We start from the raw sequence: 21,426 nt of genomic DNA on the forward strand, positions 1-21,426 counted from the left end.
GGTCTGCTGTGAAGCCCCATTTTCAACCAAGTATGATGAATGGTGTGCTCCAAAACATTGTGCGTGCACAAGTATTGTGCTCTTTTCTTTTGGCAGAGATGCTACTTTACAGAGCAGACAAGTTTCTGAACCCCACATTCTGTCAAGAGTCATGGACATTCAAGCATTTAGTGCCTAGTGGTAATTTCATTGTCTTCTACTACCTCTTGAAGCAGATGTTCACAACAGTAGAACATGAACATTCGACTAGTTTCATCATTTTTGAGATGTTTGTTCACAGGCTCTGCGTAATAATAATCTGTCCTTTGTCAAAGGTGCTTGTATCAACAGATTTTCCCATTTTCAGCCCACATCTTTGCTAGTGTGATTCCCCTTGCATGTCTGCTCCACCTACATACGTTTCTTACCGTGTCACATGCCTGCAGTGCCAGCAGGCAGCATCCAACATTGTGGAGGGTAGTGGTAATAATGTTTTGGCTTCTCAGTTTATGATACCTCCAGGTTATATTTTTTTTCTGGTGTGTATGCAGATGAACTCTTTCTGGCCTGTGGTTATAATTTTTTCCTACTTTATTCTCAGGATTGACCTAATAGAGATCACCCAGTTGGTCAAAAGACTTAATCCAGAAGAGTCCGATAGAGTTTGATGCATCTGATGATAAAGATGATGCTTTGATGGAAAGAGATTAAAGAGAAGAAAGTTTATCAGAAGAGGAAACTGTGCCTCTTGCTCTAATTCAACAAAGCAATGAATTCTGGAGGCATGGGTTGAGAAAATAGTGTTATTAAAATAACTACTGCTTTTCACCAGACAGATTACATAGAAAACTTTTGCTGGAATATTGTGAAGTGTTTACTTACACTTGTTGAAAGTGTTGATACCATGTTTGTAATCTCATTTATCTTGAAATATACAGCAAATGTGAACAATATGTGTAGTGCTTATCACTGATTGTTTGTAATAAAGCAACTTGAAACTGCTTAGTTGTGTGTATAATTATCCTATTTAGTCCTGAGGTATCATATATGATACCACCTACAAAAATTTCACTATGTATTCAAAACTGTTTTGAGGGTCACTTGATATTAACTAAAAGTAACACAAAGCAGTTAATGAAAATGTGGCTAATTTGAACATTTAATATGTGCTCAGGACTCAAGAGGCTATAGGAGAGACACATTTCACACAAACGATAATTGTTGTATGTTCTGGGATTCCAAGAACCTTTGATACCCATTGACACTGAAACCACTTACACTGATCAGCCAAAACATATTGGTCACCACCCACCAAAAGACTAAATGCTGTCTAATGACATTGGCATGCAGCAAGATAAGGAAAGCCTGGAAGCAAAGCAGAGACCTACATGGAAGCTTTGCATATATAGAAGTTCACTGTCATAAGCAACTTTGACCGAGGGCAAATTGTTACTTTGTGATGCATGTGAATAGCATCTCAGAAATGGGGTAGCTGGTTGGCTGTTCACACGTTACTGTCGTGAGCTCCTTCAGGAAGTGTTCAAAGGACGAGAGAACACTGAATGAGTGACAAAGTGTCGAAAGTCCACACCTCATCACAGAACGTGGGTGCTTGTCAGCTCTGTAAGGCAGGATAGGCAGTGATCTGTGCTAGATCTGATGACAAAGCTGGTATGGAAGCAAGTGTTTCCAAGCATTCTGTTCAGCATACACGACTGAATAAAGGCCCTACAGCTAACATCCTCCAAGTGTTCCCACATTGATCCAAAGACAACAATAACAAGTACAAGTAGAGTACGCACCCGTTCACCAGGTGACAGTGGGTCAACGGAAAGGTGTTGCATGGTTAGACGAATCACATTTCTCATTACACCAGGTTGATGATCGTGTGTGGATACAGCATCATTTGAGTGAATGTCTGCTCGAAATATGCACTGTACCATGACTGTAGGCTGGTGGGGGGCAGTATTACGATATGGGGGGGAGGGGGAGGCAGTCATCTGGGCTTCCATGGGACCTGTGGCAGTAATCTAAGGTACAGTGATAGCTGCAGGCTACATAAACCACCTGTACACCATATACCTTTGAAAACTCACTGAGGACTTGTCAAAGCCATGTTGTGCAGAAATGCTGCCGTACTGTGTTCCAAAAGTAGACCAACTTGCTTTTAAGCTGGTGGTCATAATGTCTGGACTTATGAGTATATTACATGTATTAAATGAAAGACAGGAAAGTAGGAGCTCTCTAACCTGCATAGGTTCCATTATGTAGACTGTTCCTTGGATTATCTCCTTTTTGGACAGAAAATCTGTCCGCCATTACTCTTGATCATTCTTCCTCGTAAGTGTTTTATCCCAAGGGGCTCAATTAGTTCAGCTTAATATGTCAGACCACCTAATTCAAAGGTAAAGTACTCATGAACTGACCTCTTATTGCAGCAGAATGATGCAGACACACATTATGGGTCAACAACTGAAAGTGAAGACCACTCACATATTGCTCAGAGAGCCACATCATTTCTTATATAATCACTGCCTGCTGTGGGCATAGTGTCCAGTTTGGTATGAAAGCACAGAAGAGAAAAAAAAACTCCAGATAGCAACCAAGTCATCTTGTACAGCAGCAGAGATCATAGTTGCTGCCCAAAAGCAAAGTCTGAATGAAGTTCATAATGAAGGTCAGGTAATATGGCCCGTATGGTATGATTTCAGAGAGCAGATTAAGCACAAACAGAAGAATGATTTTTGTAGCCTTAAGAGACTGTCATCATTGCAGCCATAGCCAGTGGTGCTCCCCTTAATCATGTGGCACGAAGCAAGCAATGTGGTGCATGCTATATTAATTTCCATAGGCTTGCTAGCACCGTAGCCCTGAATGCAGTGTGTCATCTGGGCCATCTGCTGGTGGAAGACGTGGCAATTCTGACTGGTCACTATTGACTGACCTCACAATCAATTCTCCATGCAAACAGGCTTCAAAATGTCCAACGGTACCGCCTAACCACTGTGTCAGCCAATAGGTGTCACTGGATGCTGATATGGAGGGGCATGTGGTCAGCACACCACTCTCCCAGCTGTCGACAATTTTCATGACTGGACTGCTACTTCTCAATCATGTAGTTCCCAACTGGCATCACGAGGGCTGAGTGCAACCCTCAGCAGACCCAGATGGTCACCCATCCAAGTGCTAGCCATACCCAACAGTGCTTAACTTCGGTGATCTGATGGGAACTGGTGCTAGCACTGTAGCAATGTCAATGGCTCATATAGCCAACAGATAGCTATAAACAGAGGCCAAAACATAAAAGGTCATCATAAGCATCCTAGATCAGTCCAGAGTGATATCAAAGGAGAGAAACTGTAACACAATCAACAAATGATACATTTTGAAGGATTCAAAACATAACATCCAAATGGATGTACACAACCATGCACGTATTTAATTCCAGACATGCACCAGGTTAAGGTCCTACTGATTGTGCTGTTTGTGGGACTGGAACTGCTATTACTCACTAACCGCACTGTCTCAAACTTTGCCTCAATACTGCATCTTGTTGCAGAACAAGAATAACTGTCAAATACAAAATCCCCAATGCTGGATAACCCACTGTCATTCCCCTCATTTTCCTGCTGTGATCCATCCTAGTTGTATGCCCTGCTAGAGTCCACTTCTTGTCTCCACTTTCCAGGTGCTAGTCTCCTATTGTACCTCTTTGATCTCAGAGGATAATTCACACAGTTCTGCTGCATCATTCTCTGGTGAAATTTGAGGTACCTGTCATGTCTGAGCTTCCAAGCTTAGGACTGGTGCCCATTATCACTCTTTTCATCAGTGTTTTGCATGTGTCTGGTTTTTGTTTTATTCTGTAACAACTTTTTGGGAAAGAAGTGGTTGAAGTGGAACTTGCTTCCATAGTAAAATTCAGTAGAGGCGTGGTGCAGAGATGATGTTTGATCCTGAGTTGGCTGCACCTGACTGGGGTGGAAAAAATGCATCAGATGTGTTGCCAGTGAAGGGAGCACAGATCACCAGCACACAGTTCTCAACCACAGGATTGTGGCACAAGGCTCTGGATTTATGCCCTGAAGCACTCAAAACTTCTGGAGCTCTCCTCAATATCTTTATGGATTAACAGTTCTCAAAGAAATGAAATTTGTGAAGTAAGAGATAGGTGCTGAAAGAATTGAAGGCGACAGCGTCGGCATATTGTTCAGGGAGAGAGAGTAGTGGCTCTGGCCCAGGTTGCCATACAGCTTCCAACCAGCATACAGTGCACACAAAATAACCATGGCCGTTAGATGTGCAGTCGGATGGGGAAGTGTGGGGAGAATGGCAGTGGTGGGAGGTCACTCAGAGCACTGTAGGGGAAATGCTGAGTGCTGGAGGGAAGTGCCATTTTAAACTGAAGCTTACACTCACATTTTTTTGTAAATATTAAGTGGGGCCCCACCACAACCACACTTCCATGGTTACCATTCAAAAAGATCTAATTGTCACCTCTGCTTTCATAAGTATCTAAAAAGAATTCAGATGCAGTGATTTGTTTTTGCATGGCTTGTTAACCATCTGCTACTTTCAGAGAAGTATCACGAGTGAAGAACTTTGAGCGAAACCTACACATTTCTTTGGCTGACATGTCAAAATTTGCTTCTTTTGTCAAAACACAGTGGAGTTTACACTGTCTCACCTCACTAACATATTGTGCAGACGCAATTGCAAGAGAATTCTGAAACAGTGGTTTATTAAGTTTATTAAGAGAGGGACTGAGGAAAAGTAAAGTCAGTAGCTTATGAAAAATCACATCCTCAGTACAAAAAAACGTGTAATGGTTTCACATATATTGTTCCAAGACACACAGCATTTCTCATTTCACCAGCTATCAATGGCCCTTAAAAATTACATTCTTTCTCCACAAAAGTCTGTAGTTATTGGAATAATATGGGAGATAATGAAGTTTTACATAATAACAATATGGTAAAATACTATCCACTTTGCAAGCTATCATTTGCCAAAATCTCATTTTGACATCTGAAACCATTTATGAAATATAAGGAATGTTGTGGATATTTCACTCTGATTTTATAATTGGTGTGGTGCGATCACGTCTACCCAGTCTAAAGAAAAATTCAATACGTTAGCTAAATTTCATATGCTGCAACATATTATGTAATATGCACCAAATGAAAATCAAAGCCACTTCTTATTTTCATTGCACACTTTTCTGAATTTTGTGCAGTGTCTTACTTTCACCTAAATACACTCCTGGAAATTGAAATAAGAACACCGTGAATTCATTGTCCCAGGAAGGGGAAACTTTATTGACACATTCCTGGGGTCAGATACATCACATGATCACACTGACAGAACCACAGGCACATAGACACAGGCAACAGAGCATGCACAATGTCGGCACTAGTACAGTGTATATCCACCTTTCGCAGCAATGCAGGCTGCTATTCTCCCATGGAGACGATCGTAGAGATGCTGGATGTAGTCCTGTGGAATGGCTTGCCATGCCATTTCCACCTGGCGCCTCAGTTGGACCAGCGTTCGTGCTGGACGTGCAGACCGCGTGAGACGACGCTTCATCCAGTCCCAAACATGCTCAATGGGGGACAGATCCGGAGATCTTGCTGGCCAGGGTAGTTGACTTACACCTTCTAGAGCACGTTGGGTGGCACAGGATACATGCGGACGTGCATTGTCCTGTTGGAACAGCAAGTTCCCTTGCCGGTCTAGGAATGGTAGAACGATGGGTTCGATGACGGTTTGGATGTACCGTGCATTATTCAGTGTCCCCTCGACGATCACCAGTGGTGTACGGCCAGTGTAGGAGATCGCTCCCCACACCATGATGCCGGGTGTTGGCCCTGTGTGCCTCGGTCGTATGCAGTCCTGATTGTGGCGCTCACCTGCACGGTGCCAAACACGCATACGACCATCATTGGCACCAAGGCAGAAGCGACTCTCATCGCTGAAGACTACACATCTCCAATCGTCCCTCCATTCACGCCTGTCGCGACACCACTAGAGGCGGGCTGCACGATGTTGGGGCGTGAGCGGAAGACGGCCTAACGGTGTGCGGGACCGTAGCCCAGCTTCATGGAGACGGTTGCGAATGGTCCTCGCCGATACCCCAGGAGCAACAGTGTCCCTAATTTGCCGGGAAGTGGCAGTGCGGTCCCCTACGGCACTGCGTAGGATCCTACGGTCTTGGCGTGCATCCGTGCGTTGCTGCGGTCCGGTCCCAGGTCGACGGGCACGTGCACCTTCCGCCAACCACTGGCGACAACATCGATGTACTGTGGAGACCTCACGCCCCACGTGTTGAGCAATTCGGCGGAACGTCCACCCGGCCTCCCGCATGCCCACTATACGCCCTCGCTCAAAGTCCGTCAACTGCACATACGGTTCACGTCCACGCTGTTGTGGCATGCTACCAGTGTTAAAGACTGCGATGGAGCTCCATATGCCACGGCAAACTGGCTGACACTAAACGGCGGCGGTGCACAAATGCTGCGCAGCTAGCGCCATTCGACGGCCAACACCGCGGTTCCTGGTGTGTCCGCTGTGCCGTGCGTGCGATCATTGCTTGTACAGCCCTCTCGCAGTGTCCGGAGCAAGTATGGTGGGTCTGACACACCGGTGTCAATGTGTTCTTTTTTCCATTTCCAGGAGTGTACCACAAAAGCTATGACCATTAACGAAGTGATGGGCACATCATCATGAACTGGACATATAAAGCTATAAGTAAAGTAAAAAGGAAATTTTTTACCATATAGTTTCTGCAAAATCATTTGAGAAAGATTGCAGCATGTGCGCCTCGATTCTGTCACTGCTGTCTGGCTGAAAGGTGAAAAACACCTATCAGCCTCCCCTACTGAACAAACGAATAAAATGAACTCGCACAGTGCTTATGACAAAAAATGGTCATTGCGCATCGGCCACCATATCCTGCATGAGCTATACACCCTGCTGCAATTAACAATTGGTTCTAACAGTGAATCTGCCACCAGCATAGAGACTGATCTACTTATACAAAATAAGCCACTGCTTCTGTCTTTGGTGAGTTATTTATGTCCGTTAGCAGTCTGTCATCACCATACCCTCTAGAAAATTTGCAGTCAACCATTATAGCCTCTCACCGAGATAAGTCCTGAAAGGAACCTGGGAGCAAGTGTTGATAACATCTGCTCACTCTATTGTAAGTATTCTTGGTGTGGCAATTCTCTGTTGCACATTTATTTATTTTTCTATTTATGTTTTTTTTACTTAGCATCCTTGTATCTCATCATTATAAAAATGATATAGGATTTGTCATACATTGCCTTACATAGAAAATAGGACATGAAAAGATTTACAATTATATGTTCATAAATAAAATATTATTACATATAACATGAAACCATATGCATAACAAACATTCATAATATGCTAAATTAGAATAATAGATTAATACAATTTAGTTTTCAATGAGCATTTTGGATCATTACGATGAAGGAAATAAGCTACTGTATATTGAATGCTGGTGATTTAAGTATTCCTTGACACTATAAAAAGTCTTGCTAATTAACATTTTTTAAAGATCTTTTTAGAATATGTGGAATTCTGATATCCTTTTAATTTTCTTTGGTAGTGCACTAAATAAGATTTTTGGTTGATAAAGAACACTTTTTTGATACATAGCTTTCGTGTGGCTTTCTCTATAAAAATTGTCTCTATTTCTCATTTTGGCACATTTCTGTAATGAGTGCTAAGTGAAATTTGTGACGGCATAAAGAGTGATGCCACTGGACAGTGGATAACTGGAAACGAGGAATTTGGGGAGATGAATTACACTGTGCCCTCTGGGAATCAGGTGGAAGTGTCAGAGTTTGTCCAGTGCCTGGAGAATGTTACTTCCATCACTTGTAGTGTCAACAGTGACGTACAGAAGGACGTGCTATTACTGTACAGGAGTTTGTCTTGTGTTCGGGGTGTCGTCCCCATTTTGTGCTTAAGTGGAAGAATATGGAAACATTCTACAGCATCATGTACTGCATACAGCACAGTAACAGTTCAGATATGATGATTGTCTGTATCAGCTGACAATGTAACCAGTTATAATCAGCATCTATAAGCCAATGGGCTGTGGGCAGTGACATTCCTGAAATGAACTAGCCTGTGGAGAGGCCTGACTTGAACCCAATGGAACATCTGATGGAGACTGCAGTGTCCAACATCACTACCTCCTCTGGTTTCGGCTTTTGAGGAATAATGCACTGCCAGTCCTCCAAAGACATTCAGAAACGCCATTGAAAGTGTCCCTAACAATGCTTAAGCCACCATTATATTGAAAGGCAAACAAACGCTTCATTAATGTCCATTAATAGCTGTCCAGATACTTTTGAACAGGTGGTGTACGTACCTATAGTTTGTTTACAGGCTATCAAGGATGACACAGATATGCAAAGACATTATTATTATTATTATTATTATTATTATTATTATTTTCCTTTCTCAGATGTTAGGTCTGGTTAAAAATGAAAAGTGACGCGGACCTTTATCAAGCATGACTTCTTTTTAACTGTACGGTGTATGTTACATTGCATTTAGGAACTTTCGGGTAATTGAACATGTATCAATAATTACAGATTTTTGTAGCTGTATACGGGGTGTTACAAAAAGGTACGGCCAAACTTTCGGGAAACATTCCTCACACACAAATAAAGAAAAGATGTTATGTGGACATGTGTCCGGAAATGCTTAATTTCCATGTTAGAGCTCATTTTAGTTTTGTCAGTATCTACTGTACTTCCTCGATTCACCGCCAGTTGGCCCAATTGAAGGAAGGTAATGTTGACTTCGGTGCTTGTGTTGACATGCTACTCATTGCTCTAAAGTACTAGCATCAAGCACATCAGTACATAGCATTAACAGGTTAGTGTTCATCACGAACGTGGTTTTGCAGTCAGTGCAATGTTTACAAATGCGGAGTTGGCAGATGCCCATTTGATGTATGGATTAGCATGGGGCAATAGCCGTGGCGCGGTACGTTTGTATCGAGACAGATTTCCAGAACGAAGGTTTCCTGACAGGAAGGCGTTCGAAGCAATTGATTGGCATCTTAGCGAGCACGGAACATTCCAGCCTATGACTCGCAGCTGGGGAAGACCTAGAACGACGAGGACACCTGCAATGGATGAGGCAATTCTTCGTGGAGTTCACGATAACCCTAAAGTCAGCGCCAGAGAAGTTGCTGCTGTACAAGGTAACGTTGACCACGTCACTGTATGCAGAGTGCTACGGGAGAACCAGTTGTTTCCATACCATGTACAGCGTGTGCAGGCACTATCAGCAACTGATTGGCCTCCACGGGTACACTTCTGCGAATGGTTCATCCAACAATGTGTCAATCCTCATTTCAGTGCAAATGTTCTCTTTACGGATGAGGCTTCATTCCAACGTGATCAAATTGTAAATTTTCACAATCAAAATGTGTGGGCTGACGAGAATCTGCACGCAATTGTGCAATCATGTCATCAACACAGATTTTCTGTGAATATTTGGGCAGGCATTTTTGGTGATGTCTTGACTGGGCCCCATGTTCTTCCACCCACACTCAATGGAGTCCGTTATCATGATTTCATACGGGATACTCTACCTGTGCAACTAGAACATGTGCCTTTACAAGTACGACACAATATGTGGTTCATGCACGATGGAGCTCCTGCACATTTCAGTTGAAGTGTTCGTACGCTTCTCAACAACAGATTCGGTGACCGATGGAATGGTAGAGGTGGACCAATTCCATGGCCTCCACGCTCTCCTGACCTCAACCCTCTCGACTTTCATTTATGGGGGCATTTGGAAGCTCTTGTCTATGCAACCCTGGTACCAAATGTAGAGACTCTTCGTGGATGGCTGTGATACAATACGCCATTCTCCAGGGCTGCATCAGCACATGAGGGATTCCATGCGACGGAGGGTGGGTGCATGTATCCTCGCTAACGAAGGACATTTTGAACATTTCCTGTAACAAAGTGTTTGAAGTCACACTGATCCGTTCTGTTGCTGTGTGTTTTCACTCCACGATTAATGTGATTTGAAGAGAAGTAATAAAATGAGCTCTAACATGGAAAGTAAGCATTTCCGGACACATGTCCACATAACACATTTTCTTTCTTTGTGTGTGAGGAATGTTTCCTGAAAGTTTGGCCGTACCTTTTTGTAACACCCTGTATATACATTTGGACGTAGCTGTATTACATTGATGTACTGGCGGATATTGTGTGGTATGACTCCTGTAGTCTATAGTATAATTGGTATAACGTCAACTTTATCCTGATGCCACATGTCCTTGACTTCCTCAGCCAATTGGATGTATTTTTCAATTTTTTCTCCTGTTATCTTCTGTATATTTGTTGTATTGGGTATGGATATTTCGATTAGTTGTGTTAATTTCTTCTTTTTATTGGTGAGTATGATGTCAGGTTTGTTATGTGGTGTTGTTTTATCGGTTATAATGGTTCTGTTCCAGTATAATTTGTATTCATCATTCTCCAGTACATTTTGTGGTGCATACTAGTATGTGGGAATGTGTTGTTTTATTAGTTTATGTTGTATGGCGAGTTGTTGTTGTATTATTTTTGCTACATTGTCATGTCTTCTTGTGTATTCTGTATTAGCTAGTATTGTTCATCTGCTTGTGATGTGATCTACTGTTTCTATTTGTTGTTTGCAAAGTCTGCATTTATCTGTTGTGGTATTGGGATATTTAATAATATGCTTGCTGTAATATCTGGTGTTTATTGTTTGATCCTGTATTGCAGTCATGAATCCTTCCGTCTCACTGTAGATATTGCCTTTTCTTAGCCATGTGTTGGATGTGTCTTGATCGATGTGTGGTTGTGTTAGATGATACGGGTGCTTGCCATGTAGTGTTTTCTTTTACTTTCTTCATATCTGTTGATGTTATGTGATCTAAAGGGTTGTAGAAGTGGTTATGAAATTGCGATGATGTAGCCGATGTATTTATATGAGTGATTGCTTTGTGTATTTTGCTAGTTTCTGCTTGTTCTATAAAGAATTTTCTTAAATTGCCTACCTATCCATAATGTAGGTTTTTTATGTCGATAAATCCCCTTCTCCTTCCTTTCTGCTTAATGTGAATCTTTCTGTTGCTGAATGTATGTGATGTATTCTATATTTGTGGCATTGTGATCATGTAAGTGTATTGAGTGCTTCTAGGTCTGTGTTACTCCATTTCACTACTTCAAATGAATAGGTCCATATTGGTATAGTGTAAGTATTTATAGCTTTTGTCTTGTTTCTTGCTGTCAATTCTGTTTTCAGTATTTTTGTTAGTCTTTGTCTATATTTTTCTTTTAGTTCTTCTTTAATATTTGTAATATTATTAGTATTATTTGTTGTTGTTTATTATTATTATTATTATTATCATTATTATTATTATTATCATTATCATTATTTATTATTATTATCATTATTAATCTGTTTCTGTGCCATAATATGGCAACCACTCCTTTAAATAAATGAATGGTAGCAGACTGTAAATTTGTTGTACATACTGTTTTTCTCCTATCATGTGGTTGGTACTATACATTTGTATATGCTTGACAGTGGCACACAAGCCTAAACTACAATAGACAATGAAAACTGTTACAGTCAAAAGCGGAAAATGATGTCATTTATACACTGGGAGCTGAACAGAGTAGCCTCTGTGCACCTGCAGTTAGTACGTACCTGGCGTAGAGGCCAAACTGCAGAAGACAGGCGAGCAGTGTGTACAGCAGGTAGGGCGGTCTGAACAGTGGGGCAGTCTGCCTCCACATGTGGCGAGCGATGGCCGCTGGGGACTTCGTGTTGACACCCACCGATGACACTGACTGCGAGTCCCTCTGGAGGGCTGTAACCTGTGCAAAGGGAAGGTGGTGGTTCTTCTGTCAACTGCTTGTTCCTTACCCTCCATCCCATCAAATCATTCCAATTACTTGCACTCATTTTCACATAAGGTTCCAGTTTCCTGTCTATCTTCTCATATAGTTTCCCTTCCCCTTCCCATATGATTCTACACACATCAGTTTTGCATCACCTCAGTCCCAAGAGTTCAGGAAACTGTACAGAAAACTGGAACAGAGATCAACATAAACATTCAGCAATACCTTCAGAGGTGGTGGTCCAGATTGCTGTACACACCAGTACCTCTAATACCCAGTAGCATGTCCTCTTGCATTGACACATGCCTGTATTTGTTGTTGCATACTATCCACAAGTTCATCAAGGCATTGTTGGTCGAGATTGTCCCACTCCTCAACGGCGATTTGGAGTAGATCCTTCAGAGTGGTTGGTAGATCACGTCATGCATAAACAGCCGTTTTCAATCCAACCCAGGCATGTTCAACAGGGTTCAAGTCTGGAGAACATGCTGAGCAGTCCATTCAGCATGTTGTTGCGCCCATCTGTACCACACTGCATGGTGACATGGTTGAAAAGATGGATCTCACCGTGGACTTCATGAGCGAAGTTGCTCATTGTGCAGCCTATTGCACACAGTTTGAGTCTTAACATAACATCCTCTGGCTGCACGAAAAGCATTATTCAACATGGTAGCTTTGCTGTCAGCGTTCCTCTAAGTGATAATCCATAAGTAGCGGTCACCCACTGCAGTAGTAGCTCTTGGGTGGCCTGAGCGAGGCATGTCATTGACAGTTCCTGTCTCTCTGTGTCAACTCCATATCCAAACAACCTCGCTTTGGCTCACTCTGAGACACCTGGACACTTCCCTTGTTGAGAGCCCTTCCTGGCACAAAGTAACAATGTGGACATGATCAAACTGTGGTATTGATCATTTAGGCATGGCTGAACTGCAGACAACATGAGACGTGTACCTCCTTATTGGTGGAATGACTGGAACTGATCGGCTGTCGAGCCCACTCCGTCTAATAGGCACTGCTCATGCATGATTGTTTACATCTTTGGACATGTTTAGTGACATCTCTGAACAGTCAAAGGGACTGTGTCTGTGATAAAATATCCACAGTCAAGGTCTATCTTCAGGAGCTGTGGGAACCGGGCTGATGCAAAACTTTTTTTGATGTGTGTAGTTCCCTGCCATCCACTTTGTCATATAATTCGAGTTCTCTTCCCTGTACCTTATCATACAAAAACAATTACCCACTGTTCATGTTGTATGCTTCCAGTTACATGCCCTTCACCATGCTGCATGATTACAATTACCTATTCTCCAAGTTGTCATATGATTTGAATTATCTGCTCTCCACCTTGTCATATGATTCCACTTACCTACCCAGTATCTAGTCTGTAGATTGAATGTGTAAACACTGAAGAGCCAAGGAAGTTGATACACCTGTCAAATATCTTGTAGGGCCCATGCCAAAAATGCAGAAGTGCCACAACACAACGTGGCACTGACTTGACTAATGTCTGAAATAGTGCCAGAGGGAACTGACACCATGAATTACGCATGGCTGTCCATAAATCCATAAGAGTACAAGAGGGTGGAGATCTCTTCTGAACAGCACATTACAAGGCATCCCATATATGCTCAATAATATTAATGTCTCAGCAAAAGTGTTTAAAGTCAGTAGAGTGTTCCTGGAGCCACTCTGTAGCAGTTCTGGAAATGTGGGGCATCAAATTGCCGTCCTGAAATTGTCCAAGTCTGTCAGAATGCACAATGGACATGAATGGTTGCTGGTGATCAGCAGGATGCTTACATATGTGTTACGTGTCAGAGTTATATCTAGACATATCAGGGGTCCGATATCACTCCAACTGCACACGTCCCACATCATTACAGAGCGTCCAGTAGATTGAACAGTCCCCTGCTGACATGCAAGTATCATGGATTCACGAGGTTATCTCTAAACCCAAACATGTCCATCTGTTTGATACAATTTGAAACAAGACTCGTCTGACCAGTCAACATGTTTCCAGTTATCAACAGTCCAATGTTGGCAAGACGTAAAGCTTTGTGTCATGCAGTATTCAAGGGTACACCAGTCGGCCTTCAGCTCTGAAAGTCCATATCAATGATGTTTTGTTGAATGGTTCACACACTGGCACTTGTTGATGGCTCAACATTGAAATCTGCAGCAATTTGCAGAAGGGTTGCACTTCTGTCACACTGAATGATTCTCTTCAGTTGTCGTTGGTCCCATTCTTGCAGGATCTTATTCCAACTGCAGTGATGTTGGGAATTTGATGTTTTACCAGATTCTTGTTTTCATAGTACACTCATGAAATTGTCACATGTGAAAATCCTCACTTCATCGCTACCTCGGAGATGCCGAGTCCCATAGCTCATGCGCCGACTATAACACCATGTTCAAATTCACTTAAATCTTGATAATCTGCCATTATAGCAGCAGTAACCAATCTAACAACTGCACCAGACACTTTTTGTCTTATATGGGCATTGCCAACCACAGCACTGTATTCTGTCTGTTTACACATCTCTGTATTTGAATATGCATGCCTATACCAGTTTCTTTGGCACTTCAGTGTATAAGGTTGGTAAGGGACTGATCTACAGATGGAAGATCTTTGTATTCCAGTTAATTTTCAGATGGTTCTGACCACATTCTAGTTTTGGATGGGATTTTCTGATCCACTTGACAGTAGACCTGTTAAATATTAGTCAGGGTATCTGTCAGTGAAATGTATAACCCAGTCCAGTTCCCAGTTTTGTGTACTTGGAAAATTATACTGACATTTATTGGAGTACAGGTGGTTCTTAGAAAGATAATAAGCTCTGTAGTAAATTCGTCCTCTACTGTTAATACACGATTGTTTGAGCAGGTCATATAATACCATTCTGCTTACATCTTGGATTAGAGTGACTGCGCCATTTATAATGCAAGTGACGGATATACTTTAACTAATAATGAATTGTACACTAACATTAAAACCTTCCTTATTTTATCCAAATTCATCACAGTAGGTATTGATGCCAGAAACCACCTTTACACAGACATGGAAGTGAATGGTATGCATTGATAATCTTAAATTTTAGGGGAAAAGAAGCTATTTTTAAAAGTTACTCAAAATGCCTCCTTATTTGAAAAACAGCCCAATACAATAAATGAAACAATAATTCCGTACCAAAGGAACTGACATTCTGTGAGGAAAACTATTTGTGTTAGATTGGTGCATAAGTTGGTAGCATTTTTTTCTTTGTGTGTGATAGTATTGTGGTTGCTATGGGTTTGTTTATCGATTGTCATTTTTTATTAGTTCTTCACTGTTGCTATCTGAGTTTACATATTGTCAATCTGTCACCTGGAGATAGATAGTGGAGATATGGATGATGGAAAATGGAGGGCTAAGAAGGAAAAATCGGGATATTCCTGGCACATTCTTCTGCTTTGTGCTGTGTGCAGCGATAACACCACTGGACAGAGCACAGCAAGAAAATTGTTTTGTCATTTTAAGGGGGATCATTTTGACATTAGTGTCTCTGCACATTCAGAAAGATCTCAGTGATTTGATGAAGATTGTTTAAATGCATTAATCCACAATGATGAATGTCATTCCACTCAAGAAACAGTAAATGTGATGAATTCTGATTATTCCACCATCATGCAACGTTTGCATGCAATGGGGCATCTTAAAAAATTGGGTGTATGGGTACTGTACACCCTAAGGTGAAACTACAAAAACCAGCATAAGTGATTATATGGGCATCTCTGCTTGCTCATTATCAACTGGCTTGTGAACAACACTGACCATTCCCATCCTGTGAGAAACCATGTCTTTATGCTAACGAAAGGAACAGAAAGGAATGGTTGATCCCAAACAAAGCAGCAACTTACTGGACAAAGATCTGTGCACATCCCCAAAAGATAATGTTACACATCTGGTGGAACAATGACAGTGTGGTGTACTACAAATTGCTTCTGACATTTATTGTCAACAACTGAGATGTCTTGCAGACACAATCTAAGAACAACAATAATGAAAATTGTATGAAGTAATGCTACTCCATGATAATGCCACTCACATTCTGCTACACTGACAAAAAACATTATACAGGAGCTGGATTGGGAAGTCACTCTACACTCACCTTACTCACCTTATCTTGTGCACTCTCTATGAAACAATCTTTACGAACTCCCTTTCTGGAGGAAAATGCATTCCGATTAATGCTCGACAAATTCTTTGCCTCAAAGCCAAGTGATATCTACAGTTGCGGAATTGAAAAGTTACTCAGTGTTGGAAGACTGTTGTAAATGTTGAAGGAGAACATATTATTTATGACTAAATATGTGTATCTGCTGTAAACTTATGGAAAAATGCTACAAACTTGTGTATGGACCCAATAGAACGAATCTGAACAGAATTGGCAATTGGTACTGACCTCTATAATGTATCAAAGAATGTCAAACTGTTTTCCTTTGTTTAATTAAGAGCAAAGCTACGTTTTCTTTTCTTTCGACAGGCTCATTTTGTCTTCCAGAAAAATTTCATATTTGAGTAATGGCAGGCACAGTGTTTTGTGTAGCAGGAGACATTCTCACATCGGACAATAGAAAGAGTGAACCGTCCACTTCCAGTACTCCCTGTGGCAACATCAAGACTGAAATTCTGAAATTAACTTGACATCCACGGGGGGGAAAAAAAAAAAAAAAAATTAAAAAAAAAATCGGTCCATTCAATATGACACTTCGTGCAGTTCCATTTGTGCCAAGTTTATTCTCAAGGCTAATTTTATGCTTGTAGACTGGCATGCGATGGCGTCATTGACGATACACACATCGACGAGGCATAGTGCTTTAATGCTGCTGCCGATATAGCTCACAGTGGAATGATTCCGATGGTCTGTGTTGGCCGCTTTTATACTGAGCGCATGACCTTGATTACAGAACAGCGCTGATAACGGACTTAGCCGCTGCGAGGGCCGGCGCGGGTGTGCAATCCCGTACATGTGCTGTAGTCTCTTTAGCAGCACGCGTAACCGCGTGCTTGCCGGCCCAGGCGGGTTGCATCATGCAGCCTCGCAGGCGCTCAGCGGCCAACGCGGCACTACGTTTTCGATTTTTTGCCAAACTGTTGCATCCTTGAGCCCCCGTTCACCAGATGTACGTCTAGCGATTGGCGGCTGACGCTACAGATCACACTTTATTAATAATTATATTACAGCGTTACATCACCAGTTACAGTTACATTCTCAGCAAGTACACCAAGCCCTTTTCTCATCATTACTAACTTTACAACAGGAGCGGGTATACAACGTAGACCTAGTTATGTATATAGTAATATGCCCTTTACATTATATACCCGCCCCTGTCGTAAAGTTAGTAATGATGAGAAAATACATGTTTGGATGAAAGGACTTGGTGTACTTGCTGAGAATGTAACTGTAACTGGTGATGTAACGCTGTACTATAATTATTAATAAAGTGTGATCTGTAGCGTCAGCCGCCAATCGCTAGACGTACATCTGGTTAACAGGGGCTCAAGGATGCAACAGTTTGAAAAAAAATCGAAAACATAGTGCCGCGTTGGCGGGATTGCACCCCCGCCGGCCCTCAGCGCTCTTATGTAATCAAGGTCACGCGCTCAGTATAAAAGCGGCCAACGCAGACCAGCAGAATCATTCCACTGTGAGCTATATCGGCAACAGCACTGAAGCACTATGCCTCGTCGACGTGTGTATCTTAAGAAATTGTCAGGGCAGTCACTATCAAATGACAACTCAAATTGCAACAGACTACGAAGGCCACAACTGACACGGGAAGTGAAATAAGCGTTGCGTGTACTCACGGGGAACTTGTCCGGTGGTACGCCATTGTTGGTGGCGAACATGTGGCGGAGCACGTCGAGTGCCTCGTCTCTCCGGCCGGCAACCAGCAGGAACTTGGGGCTCTCTGGCATGAACAGCCTGAGCAGTGCAAAGGTGATGGCACTCAACGCCGCCCCCAGCAGCAGGAAGACGCGCCAGGAGCGCAGCCGCACAGCCCCCAGCGCCACGTCCCAAGGCTGCGGGATCACCACCCACGCCAATGCTGCGAGAGCATTGGAGGTGTTCCGTCAAGTCAAAACATCGTCTTGGCGTACACTGTGCATTCGTGCTATTTCTCTGCAAGCCACTCCACAGTATGTGTGACTCAGTGTTCAATGCTTGTGTATTTGGACGGCAGAGACCGGACTTCCAACTTTATCGACATATCAGATTTATGTTTTGTCGGTCATGCTGCTGATGACATTTTGTTTACAGTTATAATTACTTAGCTGGGGATAATATTGTTTGCCTAATGCAGTTTGTACAAATTTCGTACTATTTACTGATTTTTAGAATTTTTTACACACACACACACACACACACACACACACACACACACACACGTGTGAGTATTCCTATACGAGGTAGCATTGGTCAAAGCTAGAAGCATCTTTCCATAATTATTTGTCTGGAAACCAATACCTGTTCAAAAACAGACTAATGTGTCCCCTTATCCCAAATGTCTGGTACAGAGAACGCACACTCCTGTATTATCTGCACACTGCCGATATCCCTGTAGCCAAAAACCCAACGGATTCAGGTCCAATGAACGAGGAGGCCGCACTACCGGACCACCTCGACCAATACGTCACCCGTGAAACATTACAGCAAGGTGCTGTCACATGATCCATAGAAAATGAAGTAGTGTCTAGTCACGCATAAACCACAGTTTGTCTCATTTCTGCAAGGGCAATGTTCTCCCATAGTGCTCAGAATTCACCGCAAACAATTCAGAGCTACATAGGACGTGTTAATGTCTTGTGAAAAAAAATATAGGGCCTCCCATCAGGTAGACCATTCACTGGGTGCAAGTCTTTTGATTTGCCGCCACTTCAGTGACTTGCGCGTCAATGGGGATGAAATAATGATGGTTAGGACAACACAACACCCTGTCCTTGAGCAGAGAGTATCTCCGACCCAGCCTGGTGTCAAACCTGCGCCCTTAGGATTGACATTCTGTCGCACTGACCACTCAGCTACTGGGAGCGGACATGTTGTTGTTGTTGTTGTGGTCTTCAGTTCTGACACTGGTTTGATGCAGCTCTCCATGCTACTCTATCCTGTGTAAGCTTCTTCATCTCCCAGTACCTACTACAGCCTACATCCTTCTGAATCTGCTTAGTATATTCATCTCTCGGTCTCCCTCTACGATTTTTACCCTCCACGCTGCCCTCCAGTACTAAATTGGTGATCCCTCGATGTCTCAGAACATGTCCTACCAACCGATCCCTTCTTCTAGTCAAGTTGTGCCACAAACTCCTCTTCTCCCCAATTCTATTCAATACCTCCTCATTAGTTATGTGATCTACCCATCTAATCTTCAGCATTCTTCTGTAACACCACATTCCGAAAGCTTCTATTCTCTTCTTGTCTAAACTATTTATCGTCCATGTTTCACTTCCATACATAGCTACACTCCATACAAATACTTTCAGAAACGACCTCCTGACTCTTAAATCAATAGCCGATGTTAACAAATTTCTCTTCTTCAGAAACGCTTTCCTTGCCATTGCCAGTCTACATTTTATATCCTCTCTACTTCGACCATTATCAATTATTTTGCTCCCCAAATAGCAAAACTCCTTTACTACTTTAAGTGTCTCATTTCCTAATCTAATTCCCTCTGCATCACCCGAATTAATTCGACTACATTCCATGATCCTCGTTTTGCTTTTGTTGATGTTCATCTTATACCCTCCTTTCAAGACCTTGTCCATTCCGTTCAACTGCTCTTCCAAGTCCTTTGCTGTCTCTGACAGAATTACAATGTCATCGGCGAACCTCAAAGTTTTTATTTCTTCTCCATGGATTTTAGTACCTACTCCGAACTTTTCTTTTGTTTCCTTTACGGCTTGCTCAATATACAGATTGAATAACATTGGGGAGAGGCTAAAACCCTGTCTCACTCCCTTCCCAACCACTGCTCCCCTTTCATGTCCCTCGACTCTTATAACTGTCATCTGGTTTCTGTACAAATTGTAAATAGCCTTTCGCTCCCTGTATCTTACCCCTGCCACCTTCAGAATTTGAAAGAGAGTATTCCAATCAACATTGTCGAAAGCTTTCTCTAAGTCTACAAATGCTAGAAACGTTGGTTTGCCTTTCCTTATATTTCTTCTAAGATAAGTCGAAGGGTCAGTATTGCCTCACATATTCCAACATTTCTACGGAATCCAAACTGTTCTTCCCCGAGGTCGGCTTCTACCAGTTTTTCCATTCGTCTGTAAATAATTCGCATTAGTATTTTGCAGCTGAGACATTAAACTGATAGTTCGGTAATTTTCACATCTGTCAACACCTGCTTTATTTGATATTGGAATTACTATATTCTTCTTGAAGTCTTAGGGAATTTCGCCTGTCTCATACATCTTGCTCACCAGATGGTAGAGTTTTGTTAGGCCTGGCTCTCCCAAGGCTGTCAGTAGTTCTAATGGAATGTTGTCTACTCCCGGGGCCTTATTTCGACTTAGGTCTTTCAGTGCTCTGTCAAACTTTTCACGCAGTATCATATCTCCCATTTCATCTTCATCTACCTCCTCTTCCATTTCCATAATATTGTCCTCAAGAACATCGCGACATAGGACATGTTAATTGTTTAGTAATGTGTATGGCCCTAGGAGTGTGACCCAACAATTCCTGCCCATACATTAGTACTGATTCCGATGCCTCACCTCCGTGACTGTTCAAGGATTTGTATCTGCGAACATGTGTAGTGCACCATGCTTGCGAATCCAGTCCACACTGCTGAATACCACATATGACTCATCACATATCTCAACTGCTATTCGTTTCTTGACAGATCACTATAGGTTGTTCTCTGTTAGGTTTTACCAATACTATCTCCTGTGTGAATATGTGACACGTTTTTAAACACTTTGTATGAATACACAGAAAGAGGTCCAAACAACTCTAGTGGTATAACAGAAACCATAAAAAGACGATAATTTTCAGGAAGAACAATAAATCAAACACATTGAAGATACATGAGAAAGGGCTGAAACATGTGGATAAAAAAAAGTCAAATGGTGTCTTAAATACAGCAGAATTTATCTCTCTGTACTTTTCCTAGGAAACATGGAAAAGAAGAGCTACAACATGGAAAAGATGATTGGGCCACAGTAGTTCTTATCATTTGTGTAGATTCCTGTTGTGGCAGTAGCACACCTAGCGTGGTGGAACTGGTCGCCCGGACTGGAACTCGACTTACCCGGCTGTGCGACGCTGGCAATGGCGATGAAGACGCAGACGTAGACCATGCTCTGAGTGCGCGTCTTCTCACCGTGGAACTCCCCCAGGTAGGCGTATGTCACAGCAGAGGGCCCGCAGATGCTGTATAGTGAGAAAACAAAAGACCAAACTAGCACTTCTCCCGCACAATAACCTGAAAGCGATGCATAATGGCAGTCAGGTAGATGAAATATTTC

At 42.3% G+C, this 21,426-nt stretch overlaps 1 protein-coding gene across 1 annotated transcript in view; it reads right to left on the reverse strand.

Annotated features, from left to right (window-relative positions):
- Positions 1–21,426, reverse strand: part of LOC124552333 (synaptic vesicle glycoprotein 2A-like) — a 104,465-nt gene that overhangs the window by 41,279 nt on the left and 41,760 nt on the right. The window contains exons 4-6 of the mRNA XM_047126604.1: positions 21,210–21,331; positions 17,764–18,005; positions 11,722–11,891 (exon numbers count right to left, since the gene is read on the reverse strand). Coding sequence (XP_046982560.1) covers positions 11,722–11,891; positions 17,764–18,005; positions 21,210–21,331 — 534 coding nt within the window. The remainder of the gene's footprint in view (positions 1–11,721; positions 11,892–17,763; positions 18,006–21,209; positions 21,332–21,426) is intronic.

Source organism: Schistocerca americana, chromosome 10, assembly GCF_021461395.2.
Source record: "Schistocerca americana isolate TAMUIC-IGC-003095 chromosome 10, iqSchAmer2.1, whole genome shotgun sequence".
Classification (NCBI taxonomy): domain Eukaryota; kingdom Metazoa; phylum Arthropoda; class Insecta; order Orthoptera; family Acrididae; genus Schistocerca; species Schistocerca americana.